Genomic DNA, 15212 nt, shown 5'->3' with positions numbered 1-15212 from the left:
TTGTGTACGTCTTAGCATCCAACAATAGAATGCTAGTACATTAATAGAAGCTTCATAGGAAACGATAACTTAGAAACAAAGTTCGCTGATGTTTATTGCTAGAAATCTTGGCAACAGAACATAGCATAGGCGTGATCTCAGGACTAGCCTTCCAGTCTTGGAACTCTCTACTCTATATCTTCAAAACGTACAAAGCATTAAATAAATAATAAATAAATAAGAATAACGTCGCAAGTCCCGTGCCTTGAAGAGGCGCCAAAACATTACAAAAATGGGTGAATGCGTTCCGCCGGCTTTGTTTCTGGACGGATTTATTTTGGCGATGTGCCGTTATCACCCTGCCCCAGATGTCGCACGACGTGAGCACGACGTGATTTCTTGGTCAATATTTATTGCTTATTATTACAAAGTGGCGTACTGAATTTACTTAAAAAATTTTGTCGTGAAAAGGAACATGTCTATACCTAGAAATATAATTTCCAGTGTCTGTTCACTGTGCGAGTCAGCGGTGTCTTTGAGAGTGACACAACGGGTGAGTGTGGTTTAAGTTCTAATGCATACTTCGTACGCCTCTACGAAGTGTCCAATTGACAAGATTTTGTCGGTCTTATCTGATGTGAGAGAGGCCATGTCACTGGTACAAACTATGTCAATGGCTACATTACTTACAAATATGTAACTTAGTTTCAAAGTGCGTTCTGGTGCTGCTTTTTTATTGTGGTGTTATAGTTAACACTTGACCGATTTATGAAAAGAGTGGGGGGAGAGTAGTCTGAATTGGGTTCTGGTCATGTGGACCAGCTCACACATCGCACTCAGACGCTAGCCGCGAGTGATTCCAAGCCAGCGCAGGCTGCATCCGTCGACATTGCGAGATTTTACAATTGCCAACTTCTCCTGCATATGTGCTACGCTCAGGCCCCAATTCTCTGTGCGCTCGCTCATCAGTGTCAGATGATACCCTGCAAGGGTAGCTATTGGCTCTTGTCTCAGACCTTCCCCGAGGTGATTGGTTGAGTGACTACGCACTCAGTTTGTGACCTCTACAGTGAGCTTCCTCCCGCTCCGGGAAATGACGTGGTATCTAGTTCAATATATAGGCACACATGATCGTAACGTTTTTAAATCGCGGTTGTGATGATCGAAAACCCAAATAGTTAATTTGTCCCACAAAGAAAAGAAAGAAAAAGGCATATTTTTGTTTGAATGCTGAAAAAGTGAGAATACGCTATCTACACAAGTAATAATAATTTCTGAATTGCAGTGAAACAGTGAGGGTGGACACTATGCAAATGAACTGACTGTGATTGGCTACATGTCGTGTTACTAGAACTTAAATCAGATACTTAAAACAACCATTAGTTATTTTAATTCTTGTTTTGTCTCAGTTTAAGGGACATTTTTTTTTATCTTAGAACAAAATGCTGATTGTTTTATACAGAGTGGATTTTCATTCATGTTATTCTCTCAGGGCCTAAGTGCAGCAGCCCATTCAGTTATCCAGACGGACTCCCTGAAAGGCACTCCTCACCGAAAGCATCCAGGTCTGACAAACCTTAAGACTCTTCACCTCCCAGAGGAGCTGCAGAGAGGGGCATTGTCCATCATTCTTGGTAAGTGGCGACCAATCAGGTTACCTTTAAAATCTTACCAACGTAGAAAAATACATAGAACTGCAAATTAACTTTGCGTCTTTTGCTTGTCAGTGAGAATCAGAAATTATGCATATAAATGATAATTCCCATCATAAAGCCAGCTGGAAACACTTTCAGTGTTGAAAATGTTACTCTTGAGTTTTGTTCCTCTTGGTCAAATTGCAGAAGCAGAGGTGAATAGGCTTTCTGAGAGAGCACAAAATCTCACCAACTTCCTCTGGAGCAGGAAGCGTGCAGCTGAAGACACACAACTTAGGGAAAGAGCGATTGCTCTGGAGAAGGAACTGTTGGAGAAAGAAAAAGCATCCCATAATATAGAGGGTGAGATAGTTCGGAGGGATGAAAATGAAAACAAAGGAAAAGAACAACTAAACCAAATAAAGAAAGAGACATTTAATTGGTGCTTACCTTTTTTTGATATAGGCGGTCGTGGACTGGAAACTCGAATCAAGAAGCGAGTGTTGTCTGAGCTTAGGAGAAAAACCTACCACTGGACCCCTCTCAGGTGGAGAGACTCTCACTCTCACATTCCATTCTTATTCACAGTTCACACTGATCTGACTCACTCTTGTTACTTTGTTGATTAGTTTTGCATCTCTGTCTGTTTGTGTTGGTCTAATTGTCTGTCTCATGACATTGCTGTTCATCACAGGTATGATAAAGATCTGGGTGTGGTGTACATGGCTGCTAGACTTGCAGGTGGTTATGCTGCAGTTAAAAGAGCACTGAATGAGGTAACAGACACACACACGCACACACACACACACACACACACACACACGCATATACACACGTACTGATATGCAAGCACACTTTTTCAGACCTTCCTACTTCTACAAAGTTCTAATTTCCCCTCTTTTTTACTTCTTTAAAACTCTTTCATTGTAGATAAAGAAAAGAGATTCTTCATTTTGGCCACACTCTCTCTTGGACTTTGGCTCAGGGCTGGGAACGGCAGTCTGGTAGGAGTGATAATGATGATTATTATGTCACTTTTTGTATTTTAAAAATACTCCAAACTTTGCGTAGTGTGTGCACATAACTGTGACACATCGACAGCTAATGCAACTTCATGATATTGTACAAAAAATGATGAATAACTAAAGCAACTTTGCCTTGAGTTATTATTACTGAGTCATGCAGGCAGCTGAGTAAGCTGATTTTAGTAGAGTATACTGAGAATTTTACACTGAGACATGCTGTCTGCTTCAGATCTTTGTGACATAAGTTTTTAAATGCTAAAGCCTTATAATGTTAAATCTTTACATATCTGCTTAATTTGTCAAATTCAAATTGTTATTTAGGGCATCACATGCGCTCTGGGGGGAGTCTTTGAAGGAGTTTGTGTGTGTGGACAGTTCTGGAGCAATGAACTCCTTAGCAGAACTGCTTCTCAAAGGTATACTGAGACGCAAAAATTTTACACACACAGAAGCATACACATAGACACACACACAGACACACGTGTACATACATACATACACATGTATGTTCTGTTCTGTTCTGTTATTTATGTTGCTTGTATTTTTTGAATAGGAGGCAGTGAGAAAAATGAGCCTCTCATCAATCAAGTCTACTTCCGACAGTTTCTCCCCGTTTCCCCAAAGGTTAGTTCAGATACTATCTGAGAATTTGTATAGTACCTGTTTCTCCAGCTTGTATGAGCTTATATTTGCCAAATTCAAATATGGATAAAATTTTGATTTTTTTCTGTAGGTGCAGTCAGATTTAGTGGTGGGAGCTTTCGCATTGTCTGAGTTAGCCAGTCAAAAGGAACGTGAGGACATTGTACTGACACTGTGGAGAAAAACCAACGCCTACCTCGTCAGTGAAGCTTTTTTTCCTCGAATATCTACTGTGTTAAAAAACCTTAGTATACCCTTTTATAGCTGTGCTATGAGAAGATCAGCTTTGCGATTCTTGTTTATTGTAAAGGTGCTTGTAGAAAACGGGACCAAAGAAGGACACCAGATTCTCATGGAGGCCAGAGAGACAGTACTTAAGGTGTGACATGTCAATTTCCTTCATTCTCTCAAACCGTTCACACATATTTCACAGTGACAAAATACACTGTTTCAACTGTTTACAGGGAGATCTCACACTTATTTAGGTGTTATCAACATAAGAGGATTTCACCGTGATCTAACTCTGGTTTGTTGATGTGTTTCGGTTTATTTATAGAAGCAAGACAAGGTGATCCATGACCCCAGAAGACCATCTGTATTTGCCCCAGTGAGATATTTAGCTTTTTATTTTATTTACACCCTTTCTAATCCAGTCATTCTCAGGTGGGGTATCATCACCTCAGTTTTCACCCTGGTACGTTTATTTGCTTCTCTTTCCATCTTTGTTTCTTCTCCTGTATTTGGACAGTGCACTCATGAGCTTCCATGTCCCAAAATGGCCAAGCAGCCAGTAGTGCCATGCAACTTCCTTCAGCCTTACTGCCCCCTGCCTTTACCCGGGGTGAGTGACCTGTTGTTCTGTTCCACATCTAATCCTGATGGATTATTGGTGATTTGTAAATATGACAACATTGTAACAAGGTTGGAGATAATACCCAGATATGTGTCCTCCAACTCAATTTCACTTAAAAATCATTAGAGTGGATTTTCTAAAAAAAAAACAAAAACAAAAAAAAAGTACATAATTATGTTCCTGTAAATATTTCTTAACATGTCTCCAACTTCTTCCTCTCTCTGCTCTCAGAACCCAGATAAACAGCAGGAGAAGTTCAGTTACCTGATTCTATCCAGGGTGGAACCAGTGAGCATAGAGGTAGAGAAGAATGCAGAAAGTGATGGGTTAGACTGGGCTAGGCTAACTGCACCAGTCCTGCGCAGGGCCAAACATGTTCACTGCCACATGTGCTGCTCTGATGGAGACCTCAAACATGTTGTGGTCACTGCCCGTCGTCATGGCAGGTAATTCTTTGTTTGTGAGTTTTCATTTATGTCATCCCTGATACATCAAACTACAGTACAGATTTGCCATATACAGCTGCAACTCTTCATAGGGCTGCAATGCATGTAGAAAGATACAGGAATAATTAGTCCTGATTCTGTCTTTAGAGTGCTGTGTGGCATGACTTGGTCAGAACAGAACTTTTATTTGTTTGTGCATGTGCCAAGGTGGAATTACTTGCACAAAAATTATGTAGACTTTGGCAGTGAGAACCTGAATTCGGAGAAATCAGTGGCTATTCCAAGAACAACATGAGCTTTGCATTGAGTGCAGATACATGCTGGCTGTTACATAAGGTGCAGGGTTGTGAATTGTGCGCTAACGACATGTCTTATCTCGCCTCACAGAGACATGTACCGCTGTGCCCGGAGAAGCGACTGGGGAGATCGGCTTCCGATCCTTCAAACAGGGGACGACGCTCAAACAGACTCAGCGGATGAGCCAGTGTAATAGCCTACATAATAATCATAAAACAAAAAAAAATCTGCTGCTGAGTCATAGATTGTAGAATGAAGTGACCTTTATTCATTTACTTCAGCTTTGCCACTGGTCTGTATTTTCAGTCAAAGGAGATGTCAACAGCGGGTGTCATGGTGTAAAACATGCTGTAAATGGAAAAAAAAACTCTGCCTTCAGTGCGGCATAAATATTTATTTGGAGATACAGTCTGAAGAAAATAAAAAAGAGTTTTATACAGTTCTGAAGACGTTTGTGAGAAAAGAGTTTCCGCGGTGGATCAGTATCAACGTAGATCTTGGAAGTATGCAATTTCAAGTATCCACTCAAGGTAAAAACAAAATAAAAAAAACAAAAGCTGCTTTCTCAACCTGTGTGAGTTACTGTTTACCCTGTGACATGGTAACCCCCCCCCCCAAAAAAAACCTTCAAGAACTTGCGTGATTACCATTTTTTACCTTTTACTCAAGAACTTCTCGATGGTTAGCTCAGAGTATCAACCTTTTCCCCTGATTACTAGCTTCCAACAATTTCCCGGAGAGCAGAGGTCAAATCTGGATATTTATACTCAAAGCCTGACTCCAGAGTCCTTTTAGGCACAACTTTTTGACCCTGTGTGAGTATGACCGCTCTCTCAGAACCCAAGAGAGCATCCATAACAAAGCCAGGCACAGGAAAAATAGTGGGTCGCCTCAAGATCCTGCCCAGTTCTTTAGTGAATTCAAGATTAGTGTTTAGTGCTGGGGCGACGCCATTGAGCACTTCTGGGTCATTTGAAGGGGGATCTGTGGAAGGTTCTAATGCATGGGCAATGATTCCAGCCAGGTCAGAGACATGGATCCAGGGGAATGGCTGTCGTCCAGAACCTAAAGTGCCCCCAAGGCCTAACCAGAAAGGCAAAAGCATCTGTTTCATTGCTCCACCGTCACGCCCCAATACTGCACCTAGAGGAAGAGGGTAGGGGAGAAGAGACAATCCAGCAGATATAATAAGTGATCACAAAAAAAAAAAAAAAAAAAAGAAAATCACTCCAAATGACAACCCATACCAGCCAAGATGCCAGAACTGTCATGCTCACAGATCTGCACTTGCCTATTTACACACATGACAACGTATGGAGACTTACCTGGCCTGATGACGACTTGTCTGGTGATGTTTGCGACATTTTCAGGTAGACGCGCGGCTCCCTCCCATTCTTTAACTAGTCGTGAGAGGAAGTCAAAGGGTGTCCATTCACTCTCCTCAGTGTACTGGGTCTGAAGGCAAGGCTTATAACATGCTATCGACAAGAAAGACAGGTGTTGAGCTGAAATCCTCAAACTTATCCCTAAGCACATATTTAGGAGTAAACACGGTGTTTACCAAATAGGGTGTGATTATAAGGCAATGATGGTTTAAGCAACGTATTAAAAACTCGAATATGCAGGGTTGAATGAAACTTTATTTGGTCTTGTGTTTGAGGAAATCTATTTTTATGGAGTTGCTTTTATAGAGTCAGGAGAAACATGTGTAGTGGCAGACATCAACCTCACCTACACCTGTGACAAGAACCCAGGCATGAGGAGGATTGGGAGAGGCAGCAATGGCTTGAGCTAAACTTCTGGTGGTGTCAACTCGACTGGAGAACAGATCTTTCTTGTAACTGTCATTCCACCTACAAGGGTAGAATACCACATATTACAAGTGGAAGAAGAGTTGGAAGTCACTGGATAACAAAGGAAACAGATGCAGTTGAGACAAAACCAAGGGTCCTCATACATCTTGTTTGGCTCTTCCAAGAAGCTCACCAATAACTGTCTGTCTGATGGTATTTTTAAGAAAGCGCTTTCAGTCTCTGTACAACAGGAAAATTGGTATTTGGACATGACTATTTGGACATGAACATCAAGGTCATTTAAGAGTAATTGCACGGATATTTCTTGCGGTTGGTTCACTCACCAACGCAATGGGTTCATGATGTTCTCCCCGGTCAGGTTTACGGCACCCTCACATGGTGGAAGGCCTCCAGACTCCAGATCTGACTGCAGTAAAGACGTAGGATTGCAAACTATGTCAACAAACTCATCTGAAGGTCATTAAGGAGAGTGCAGTCATTTTTAAAGAACAAAACTACACTTCCTCTACATGGTCTGGCAAATACAATGAATACATCTGTTTTTATGATGTTTACTGGAGTACTGATGACCAACTGTGTTGTAAAAATTATGCCTCTTGCTTTCCATATTTTGGGTAATTCACTAGTTTATGAAAAACTTCATTTGTTCAAGGGGTAATATTTAAGTAGCAGAAAGCTGACGAGTGTTCACCGTAAAAGTCGCAAGCAGCAAGATAACAAAACTAAACGATTTAAGGTGTCTCTGAGGTTGCGTGCATCATTAGATACATAACCTGAGACGGTTAAGTGATTTGTATGTGAGCAGTTTGCCTCAATAGTGAAACGTTCCTTACCCATGTGATTCTCCCTGGGCCAGGCTGCCGAGATATTATAGTGACCTCATGACCTTTGCTCTTAAGCAAACGAGTGAGCTCACGGCCCACAAACCCAGACCCTCCACCTGGTACAACGAAATGATGTGTTGAAGGCAGTGATAGTTCAATAATAACAGTCTTATGATTTCAGGCAAAACACGCTGCTTCAGCGTCCTATCAGTATGCACAATTTAACTTGATAATGAAGGTGTTAATAATCGATTCCTGGTGCAATTTTCACGGGGAAAAGGTTTCTTGATTTCTATGACTTCGGACTGAGTGTTCAAATACCTCACACGAAGTGCGCATGCGCCACAATAACACTTACAAAACAGCTCGCCTCGATCAGAGGGTTATTGTGGATAAATTTGACCTTTACTGACGGTTGAATCAGGCGACTGGGCGATTTACCATTGCAAGGTCACAAACGCAATATGAAATCGTGTTTTTGTGAAAGACTCTCGACAGTTACACGTTCAACCACAAGCAACACAACACATTCAGCAGCTGATTTAACGGCCCGACATGTAATATGTAAAATGCTCCCACTTACCTATTAATATTCTCATTTTGTTCGGACTTTTAAGGGCCTTTTCTTCGGATTTTTAGCTGAACCTACCTCATTCAAATATTACAGCTTGTGGCAGTTTTACCAGAGAATATGTAACTGGGACCTGACTTTCCCGTGTTGGTACCACGTGACCACCTCTAAACTGGCGAGAGAGTGCCACCATGATTGGAAGGGAAAAGAGGAGACTGCCAGAAGGTGCTCCAGCGTCCAGGCTAGATCAGAAACATTTGACGTACTTTAATGAGATGTACTCCCTTAGATGTTTTCAAAAATAGATTAGTAGATCTTCCTAACTAAATAAATCAAGACCGAACAATAAATTTGATCAACACAAAGTTGTTGTTTTTTTATTTTAAACATTTTAACTTAATTGTTCGGTTATGTATTAAAATGATCACACGCCCCAGCTAAAATAAGTTTTATTTGGGTAAAAGAAATCAGTTTGTTACCTTGTGTGCACTTTTAAATTGTTTTCGTAATATTTGAATATTAATATGCTGCAGACCAAAGTGCCGCAACCGGAAGCGATGAGCAGGATTTCTCAAAATAAACACGTGGTTGAATGAGACGATAAATACATCCTCACGCGCACAATTTGATCTCTTCTTTCCTGGCTCGCCGCGGTGGTCAGCCACGACGCTTGGATCGACTTGTCCGGTCTAGAAAAAAATATTTAAGATAGAACTTGCGATTTAATTGTGGAGTTTTTGTCAGAATTGAGGATACCCTTAATTATTTGTTTGCTAATTTATAAATTTTGTGTTACATATTGGCCTCGAACCGAGGTAGTGTAGATAAGGGAATTTGCACGCAGTAAATTGCATAGTAACGTTATGTATTCTTATCTTTGTTTTTTTGGAATAGTTACGTAATTATTGTAGAGCCACAGCTTCTGAGCAAATATTGGTGGTTGGATTGTTTGTATAGACGACCCAGCTAACGGTTTTCGAGCGAAGCCTACTGAGGACTAACTTGCCCCCAGCGAAGAGCGAGGTAGCATTATCTTGAATCGTCGTTCTAAACGTTTAGTATTTTAAGAGTGAAATTCTTAAGAATGAGGTCTCTGAAAATCGGTTTAGATCATAGTGTATCTGTGTTAGGGATTTAGCGAGACAATTCAGCAGGTGCAACAATCCGAACTGCACGCAGACATCGGGCCTTTTCCTCCTCTGGTTTACTGCACCGCTGTGGTACTAGACTCCACTAGACCAGCTAAAAGATGACTGAAATGCGATGCAGTGACCAATGCATTCGTGAATTCATTTTCAGTCTGTCTTCTGTCTCTGTATGCTCAAAATGACTTTACTGATTAATTTAGGAAACCGAATGGATACGGTTCAGTGGCACATTAAGGCTTAATGCGTGTCCTTTATATTAACAGGGGATGCTTCCCTTTTTATCTCAGTGCTGTCGTATTGTTATTGGGTTGGTTCAACAAATTCTTTAAATTGCTGGGTCATTTAATTGGCGTTTGATTTATGATTTGTTTTCGTCTACGTTTGTTCAGTGATCTAAACTCCCTCTTCGCAAGGATGCTCTGTGGATAGGAAACTTCGGATATTCAGGTCGGTAACTTATCATTAATCACGCTCATGAGTCGTTTAATGTGACGTTGTGATGAGTTGCATGTTAGTCCGTGTTTCACCTGACAAAACCGTGATTATATACATGCCCTGATGGTCACCAGCACAGTTGACAACTCGTGTATGTATTATTGGCATACAATTAATTTCAGCGTTTCTTATTTTTAGGTATTTTTTCCAGTGGATTTTTCTGCGGAGGAAATGTGTGTACCCACGTGCTTTATACGGTAATGTGTGACTAGGAAATTGGCTGGGATTGGTGTAATACACATTTGAAATTAGAAATGGTTGTAAATGTGAACTTGTAATAAATGACAGATTTTAAAAGGCTGCAAGATGTCGTGTTTTTTTTTTTTTGTTTGTTTGTTTTTTTTAACACCCAAGGACATGAACCGAGTTTTGAAAAGGTGGGTTTGGTATAGTGATCTTACTGTGATTTGTTGATTCAGAGCTTGAAACTGGAGGGAGGTTATACACGTAGGAAATCACGATTTATAACGGCTGTAATGCATCTAGGCCATGTACTTCTATACGGAATTCGAATGTTATCTGCCCCAAGTGGGTGGAAACTACGGTACTAACAAAATCAAAACTCTAGAATATCTGCATCGAGGCTCAGGGATCAAGTGCTTGGTGTTTGTTTTGGAAAGCTAAGTATGTAAGTAGTACATGTACACATTGTAGAAGAAACATAAATTGAAGATTTAAAGTGAAATATTTTAAACACAAGTGGGGAACCTTGAGAAGCCAGTGTGCAGTCTTTTCCAGTGAGGTTTAGTCATGGAATGAGCACAAAGTTTCAGTGGTACTAAATAGCATTTTGTGTCATGTCAGTTTAGAGCATGATTTAACCTCCTTTGAGAACCTTCACTGTGAGATCAGTTAAGCTCAAGTCAAGTGTTTTAATCCACTTCTAGTACACTGAGTTTTAAGGACACAGCCCTCAGGAATGTCTGTGCAAAAAAACAGTTTGAATTCAAAGAGAGAGATGGGGCTCCCACTGAAGTCATCCGTATGAACTCAAGAGATGGTTGGTGGTTTTTTTCGCAACCGTAAAGGTTTTGAAATGGGTGTCTTAAAGACGTTCTGAATTTTACATTTTGTGGCCATGTTGGGTATCAATAGGGCCTCCATGTCTTATGTAGGGTTTTGATCTTCAATTTAGCTTTGTTTTTGCAAAACAAGAAGTCATATCTCAGCTCTACTAAACTCGAACTACTAAAACTAATAAACTAATGTATGTAATGAATTAGTTCAGTCTCCAGCATTGGGTACACCCAGTATTGACACTGTTACAAACAGTTTGATAATTAGAGATTTTGGGTGTTAATTCCCATTTAGGTGATTGGGGATTTCTTGACAGCAAATAGACGTTTTAATTTGCAGTAGAAATTTTATTTGGTCCAGCATCATTATGACACGTGTGTAGCGTATTTTCAAAAACAAGGGTAGCAGGCTCTAGCACACAGCTGGATTGGTAGGGCCATTTTTAGATCCCTTAGCAGCTGCCTAATTTTTCAGATTTAATCAAGTATGTGAACTGAACTGTCTGCATGCAACAAACAATTCATGTTACAACCTTTGACGGTTGGTGACCTTGTTAGCTTCAATTGTCATTGTGTCAGGATGGCTGAGCATTATAAGGTGCTGCACCAGGTTGCAATCTCCCCTGGACGTGTTGGTTTGAATCCCACTTCTGACAGCACGATTTTAAAAATGATTACTGAATTCATAACCTGTTATATACATTCATAGTAATGGTAGACAATGTACAGTTGTTAATGTGGCAATTCCGAGGTGGATAGGGTGTTATAATGGGCAGAAATACTCTCAAATGAAAAAGTGATTCTTTACAATTTGCTTCCTTAAAACGAAGTTAGATATGTCAACCAGTAACTTAGCTGTTGATTAAGATACCATTGTCTTTGAAGTATCTACTGAGCAAGTATGGATGCAAAATACTATTCTCGGTTTTCGATGGGTGCAGGAGCGACCCCGAGTTAGCTGATTCGTAATTAATAAAAATGTCCAAACACAATCATGTCCACACTTCATGTCTTTTTTTTCTGTGGTAAACATTCATTGCCGACATACTTTATTCACAGATATAATACAAACGGCGGTAGACCAGACCTATGATTAAAAAAAAAAAAAAAAAATAGAAATTAAAAAAAGCAAACCCCACATTATTATGCGAAGATTTACACATTGAAGTAACAGTGTTCATAGGGGTTGAAGCAGACTACTGTCCTGTACACTCTTTTCCCGAGAATCTTTCAAAATTATTGTGGTTATACTCTCCTGTGCATTACAAAAGACTTAAATACCTGGATACACATAAATATGTTTCAGTCAAGTTAATATCTTTCAGTCTCTGTGGAGTAAAGCTGTTCTAAAAAGATAATCTGCAATTGCTAATGCAGAAAGTCTAAAAATGTACCAACATACCAAGCGATTCTTGTTTTATTGAAGAAACGTTACAAAGGAGCACTGTGATTTGAGACATTGCAATTTGTACTGTGTGTCTGTATGAGTGCAAATGTATTAAAAAAAAAAAATCAGTCTGTTCAGCCCTTCTTCAGCGGTAGACAGCAAACAAAAATTTTTTAAAAAGTACATATTAACAGGCTGTCGAAGTTTTTGTCCCGTTCTTGAATGCGTCAGCCCCACTGGTGCTGCAGGAGTTGGAGTGTTGCAGTCCATATACTTCCCTTTCTTGGCCGTTCATCCGACTCTTCCTGCCCGAATCTGGAGCCGTGCCCTCAAACAGACGGGCCATGAATGCTAAGCCCTCTGCTCGGATGTAGGGCAGCGCAACGAAGGTGTAGAGAACAGGGTTGACACAACTGCTGATGAAAGCCAGAGAGGAGGTGACTGCCCGACTGTTCACCCAGATATCATCCAACCTGGGAAGGATGCATAGTGGTTAATATAGAGATGGCATTTAACTAACGTCCATAAAAGTGACATCAACAAAGCCAAATCCTTATTCTTTACATATGTGAGTGAAATATTTGTTAAAGGACCTTACAAGAGACAAGAAAGTTAGCTAGCAAGCTAAGTGACAAAAAATTACTTAAGATTCAGTCCTGAAAAGTTTTAGGACATCATTATTTTGGGAACAAAAACAAAACATGAACATCAAGTAGTGAATATAAGTCATATGATTTTGTATAACCATCAACACACTATGTCATGAGACTGTTAAAAACTATAAGTTTCATAAAGCATTTTCCAGTTTAATGGGGGCACGTACTTCTCTTTTAGTTTTGAATTTTCTGGTGAAAGTGCAGCTACCACCTGAAAAAGGGCAGCAAGAGAGTCATTAGGGGGGTTTTGATAACATATATTTCCACAGAGTTGAATCACTGGCTTAGCTTTTATAAGTAAAACAAGCTAAGAGACTTACCTGCACCATGTTGATAAAGTGATAAGGAAACCAGAAAATGCCAAAGACTACAACAATGGCTTGGATGAGATTCTCGCTGCGGATCCGTCTTTTGAACTTTGTCTGTCGAAGGCGACGTAGAATGCACACGTAGGAACCGATTATTACCCCATAAGGAATCAGAAACCCAAGCACCGTCTCCAGAGCGTATTGCATCACTATCTGTCCATATGAAAGAAATTATCGATCAGTCTTAATGGACATCATAAACACCAGCGTCCTAGATCACAAAGAGCAGCATGAGAAATATTGCATTTCCTCGTCCAAGGTGGTAACACTACTCATGAGAGGAACTGTAAACTGTCTTAGTCCTGACCTCTATTTTGAACATCAGTAAATGGAAAAGTGTATTTCCTGCAAGAGACATTGTATTTATAATTATATTTGTACGTTGTGTATCGTGTTGAGTGTGCGCTTGTCCAGTCGCTTACATAACCGTCCTTTGGGTGGTTGGGCGCACACACTATTCGGTCTCTCCCGTTTTCGGCGGTGTCTTCCCTGATGTCCCTAAACACCACCGCTGGGACAGCCAAAATAAACACGGAGACCCAGAGTCCACAGAGCACTCTTATGACAATTTTACGCGCGTGGAAAGTGCTCACTCGCTTGGGCCACACCACTGCCACCAATCTGTGTAAGCTCATTAGAGTGATGAGCAATACGGAGGCATACATGTTAGTGTTACACAGGTAGAACAGCACTTTGCACATGGCTCTGCCAAACACCCAGGTCTGCTGGGCAAGGTAGATTACAAAGAAAATGGTGAGACACATGAGGAGGCCGTCAGCAAACGCCAAGTTGAGGATGAGGAGGGAGGTGACGGATCGCTTGCGGACGCGTGCCAGAATACTCCACATGACGAAGATGTTTCCAGGCACTCCCAAGATGAAGACAATGCTAAGGATGAGGGCGCCAATGGTGACGGATGTGTCATTACTCACAAGGCTTTCATCCTCAGGCTCTGCTGTGGCTGAGATGTTGGATATGTTTTTTTCCATCATTAACATCTGAGAGAGAAAGGGGGAGAGAGAGAGAGAGAAAGTGAAGCCAACAAGGAGACAGAGGAAGGGAGCTAGAAATTAAATGTCAATATTTGTTGAGTTTTTGAGTTTTTTCCCCTAATTTCGCAATGTTTCATTCTTCCCTTGCATTTCACATTACTAAACTGCCTTCCTGTTTAATCTAAATATTTCTTCCCTGGGGCAAAAAAAGTAGTTACAACCGCTGAAGTCGAGAGCTTTCACAACTAAGCAAATATTCACATTCATGCTCAGTCAGCATTACACGAGTACTGCAAAGAAACAACATGCTAAAACATGCCATGTATATGACTGGCACTCCCTCAGATAACACATCATTTAGAGCCATATCCTGTCCTCTGAAAAACGATCTGGCCCATCATTAGACACATAAATGCACATACTCACACAATCAGACAACCTGTCTCTTTTTATAACATGGCAAGTAGAACACAGATAAGACATTATGGTCAGATGAAACTGCGTCATAATATGATGAAACTGTCTGCCTTTTTCTATGACAACACCAGTGAACGAGTCAAGATCACAGGGAGAAAAATGTATGAGATGGAACCTCTGATCTCCAGTCGGATTTACAGACTGTACTGGAGAGTCACAAACGGTGTTTTATTGTAATATTGAGTTGTTTTGGGGGTTTTTTTTTTTGGAAGTCTGAGAGAGTGGGATTAACCAATTTCTATTTTGTTGACATTACATCTGCCCATGTTTACTGCTGTTGATGACCTCTGAGCAAATGTCATGTGTGAATATGAACAGTTGGGCATCACAAGTGTAAACAAGGAAAATTCAGAGCCATAGAAACAAGGGATGCCCACAAAACACACGCTGTGAAGAGGGAGAGAGAAAAAAAAAACACTGACTAAAAGATGAGCGGATGGAAAAATTCGAGAAAGAGAATACAAACAGAGCTGGCAAGGTAGATAGATAGATAGATAGATAGATAGATAGATAGATAGATAGATAGATAGATAGATAGATAGATAGATAGATAGTGGGAGACAGAGGGAGTGGGTGAGGGAGATGTGT

General features: G+C 40.5%; 3 protein-coding genes across 3 annotated transcripts; 1 reads left to right on the top strand and 2 right to left on the bottom strand.

The window, feature by feature from the left end:
• Positions 1-449: 449 nt before the first annotated feature.
• Positions 450-5069, top strand: mettl17 (methyltransferase like 17). Its single transcript, XM_030774620.1, has 14 exons — positions 450-532; positions 1472-1613; positions 1821-1976; positions 2079-2160; positions 2308-2389; positions 2544-2617; positions 2960-3054; positions 3192-3262; positions 3372-3479; positions 3591-3659; positions 3837-3887; positions 4029-4121; positions 4365-4579; positions 4967-5069. The coding sequence occupies exons 1-14, from the start codon at positions 455-457 to the stop codon at positions 5067-5069; spliced, it is 1419 nt and encodes a 472-aa protein (XP_030630480.1). The 5' UTR covers positions 450-454.
• Positions 5070-5151: 82 nt separating this feature from the next.
• On the bottom strand, positions 5152-8181 carry sdr39u1 (short chain dehydrogenase/reductase family 39U, member 1). The gene is made up of 6 exons (XM_030773673.1): positions 8098-8181; positions 7524-7630; positions 7014-7096; positions 6608-6729; positions 6202-6354; positions 5152-6019 (listed from the first exon to the last, which is right to left on the bottom strand). Exons 1-6 carry the CDS (start codon positions 8111-8113, stop codon positions 5592-5594), a joined length of 909 nt encoding a protein of 302 aa, XP_030629533.1. The 5' UTR covers positions 8114-8181; the 3' UTR covers positions 5152-5591.
• Positions 8182-12304: 4123 nt separating this feature from the next.
• ltb4r2b (leukotriene B4 receptor 2b) lies at positions 12305-14144 on the bottom strand. The gene is made up of 5 exons (XM_030774619.1): positions 13578-14144; positions 13108-13308; positions 12955-12998; positions 12410-12604; positions 12305-12353 (listed from the first exon to the last, which is right to left on the bottom strand). Exons 1-5 carry the CDS (start codon positions 14142-14144, stop codon positions 12305-12307), a joined length of 1056 nt encoding a protein of 351 aa, XP_030630479.1.
• Positions 14145-15212: the final 1068 nt, after the last annotated feature.

The sequence above is a fragment of the Chanos chanos genome, chromosome 5 (genome assembly GCF_902362185.1).
Source record: "Chanos chanos chromosome 5, fChaCha1.1, whole genome shotgun sequence".
In the NCBI taxonomy this organism is placed as follows: domain Eukaryota; kingdom Metazoa; phylum Chordata; class Actinopteri; order Gonorynchiformes; family Chanidae; genus Chanos; species Chanos chanos.
Note: the sequence above shows the minus strand (reverse complement) of the source record. Positions and strands in the feature narration are given on the sequence as shown.

What these genes read in the sequence shown, in the direction of transcription:
- sdr39u1 (XM_030773673.1), bottom strand. An exon ending in GCCCAGGGAGAATCACATGG is followed by an intron (nt 7,097 to 7,523) that starts GTAAGGAACGTT and finishes TCTTTACTGCAG; the next exon opens with TCAGATCTGGAGTCTGGAGG. An exon ending in ACAAGTCGTCATCAGGCCAG is followed by an intron (nt 6,020 to 6,201) that starts GTAAGTCTCCAT and finishes CTCTTCCTCTAG; the next exon opens with GTGCAGTATTGGGGCGTGAC.
- ltb4r2b (XM_030774619.1), bottom strand. Translation starts at nt 14,144, where the DNA reads ATGGAAAAAAACATATCCAACATCTCAGCCACAGCAGAGCCTGAGGAT. An exon ending in ACTTTATCAACATGGTGCAG is followed by an intron (nt 12,999 to 13,107) that starts GTAAGTCTCTTA and finishes GCCCTTTTTCAG; the next exon opens with GTGGTAGCTGCACTTTCACC. An exon ending in AATTCAAAACTAAAAGAGAA is followed by an intron (nt 12,605 to 12,954) that starts GTACGTGCCCCC and finishes CATCCTTCCCAG; the next exon opens with GTTGGATGATATCTGGGTGA.
- mettl17 (XM_030774620.1), top strand. Translation starts at nt 455, where the DNA reads ATGTCTATACCTAGAAATATAATTTCCAGTGTCTGTTCACTGTGCGAG. An exon ending in GGCATTGTCCATCATTCTTG is followed by an intron (nt 1,614 to 1,820) that starts GTAAGTGGCGAC and finishes GTCAAATTGCAG; the next exon opens with AAGCAGAGGTGAATAGGCTT. An exon ending in AGCATCCCATAATATAGAGG is followed by an intron (nt 1,977 to 2,078) that starts GTGAGATAGTTC and finishes TTTTTGATATAG; the next exon opens with GCGGTCGTGGACTGGAAACT.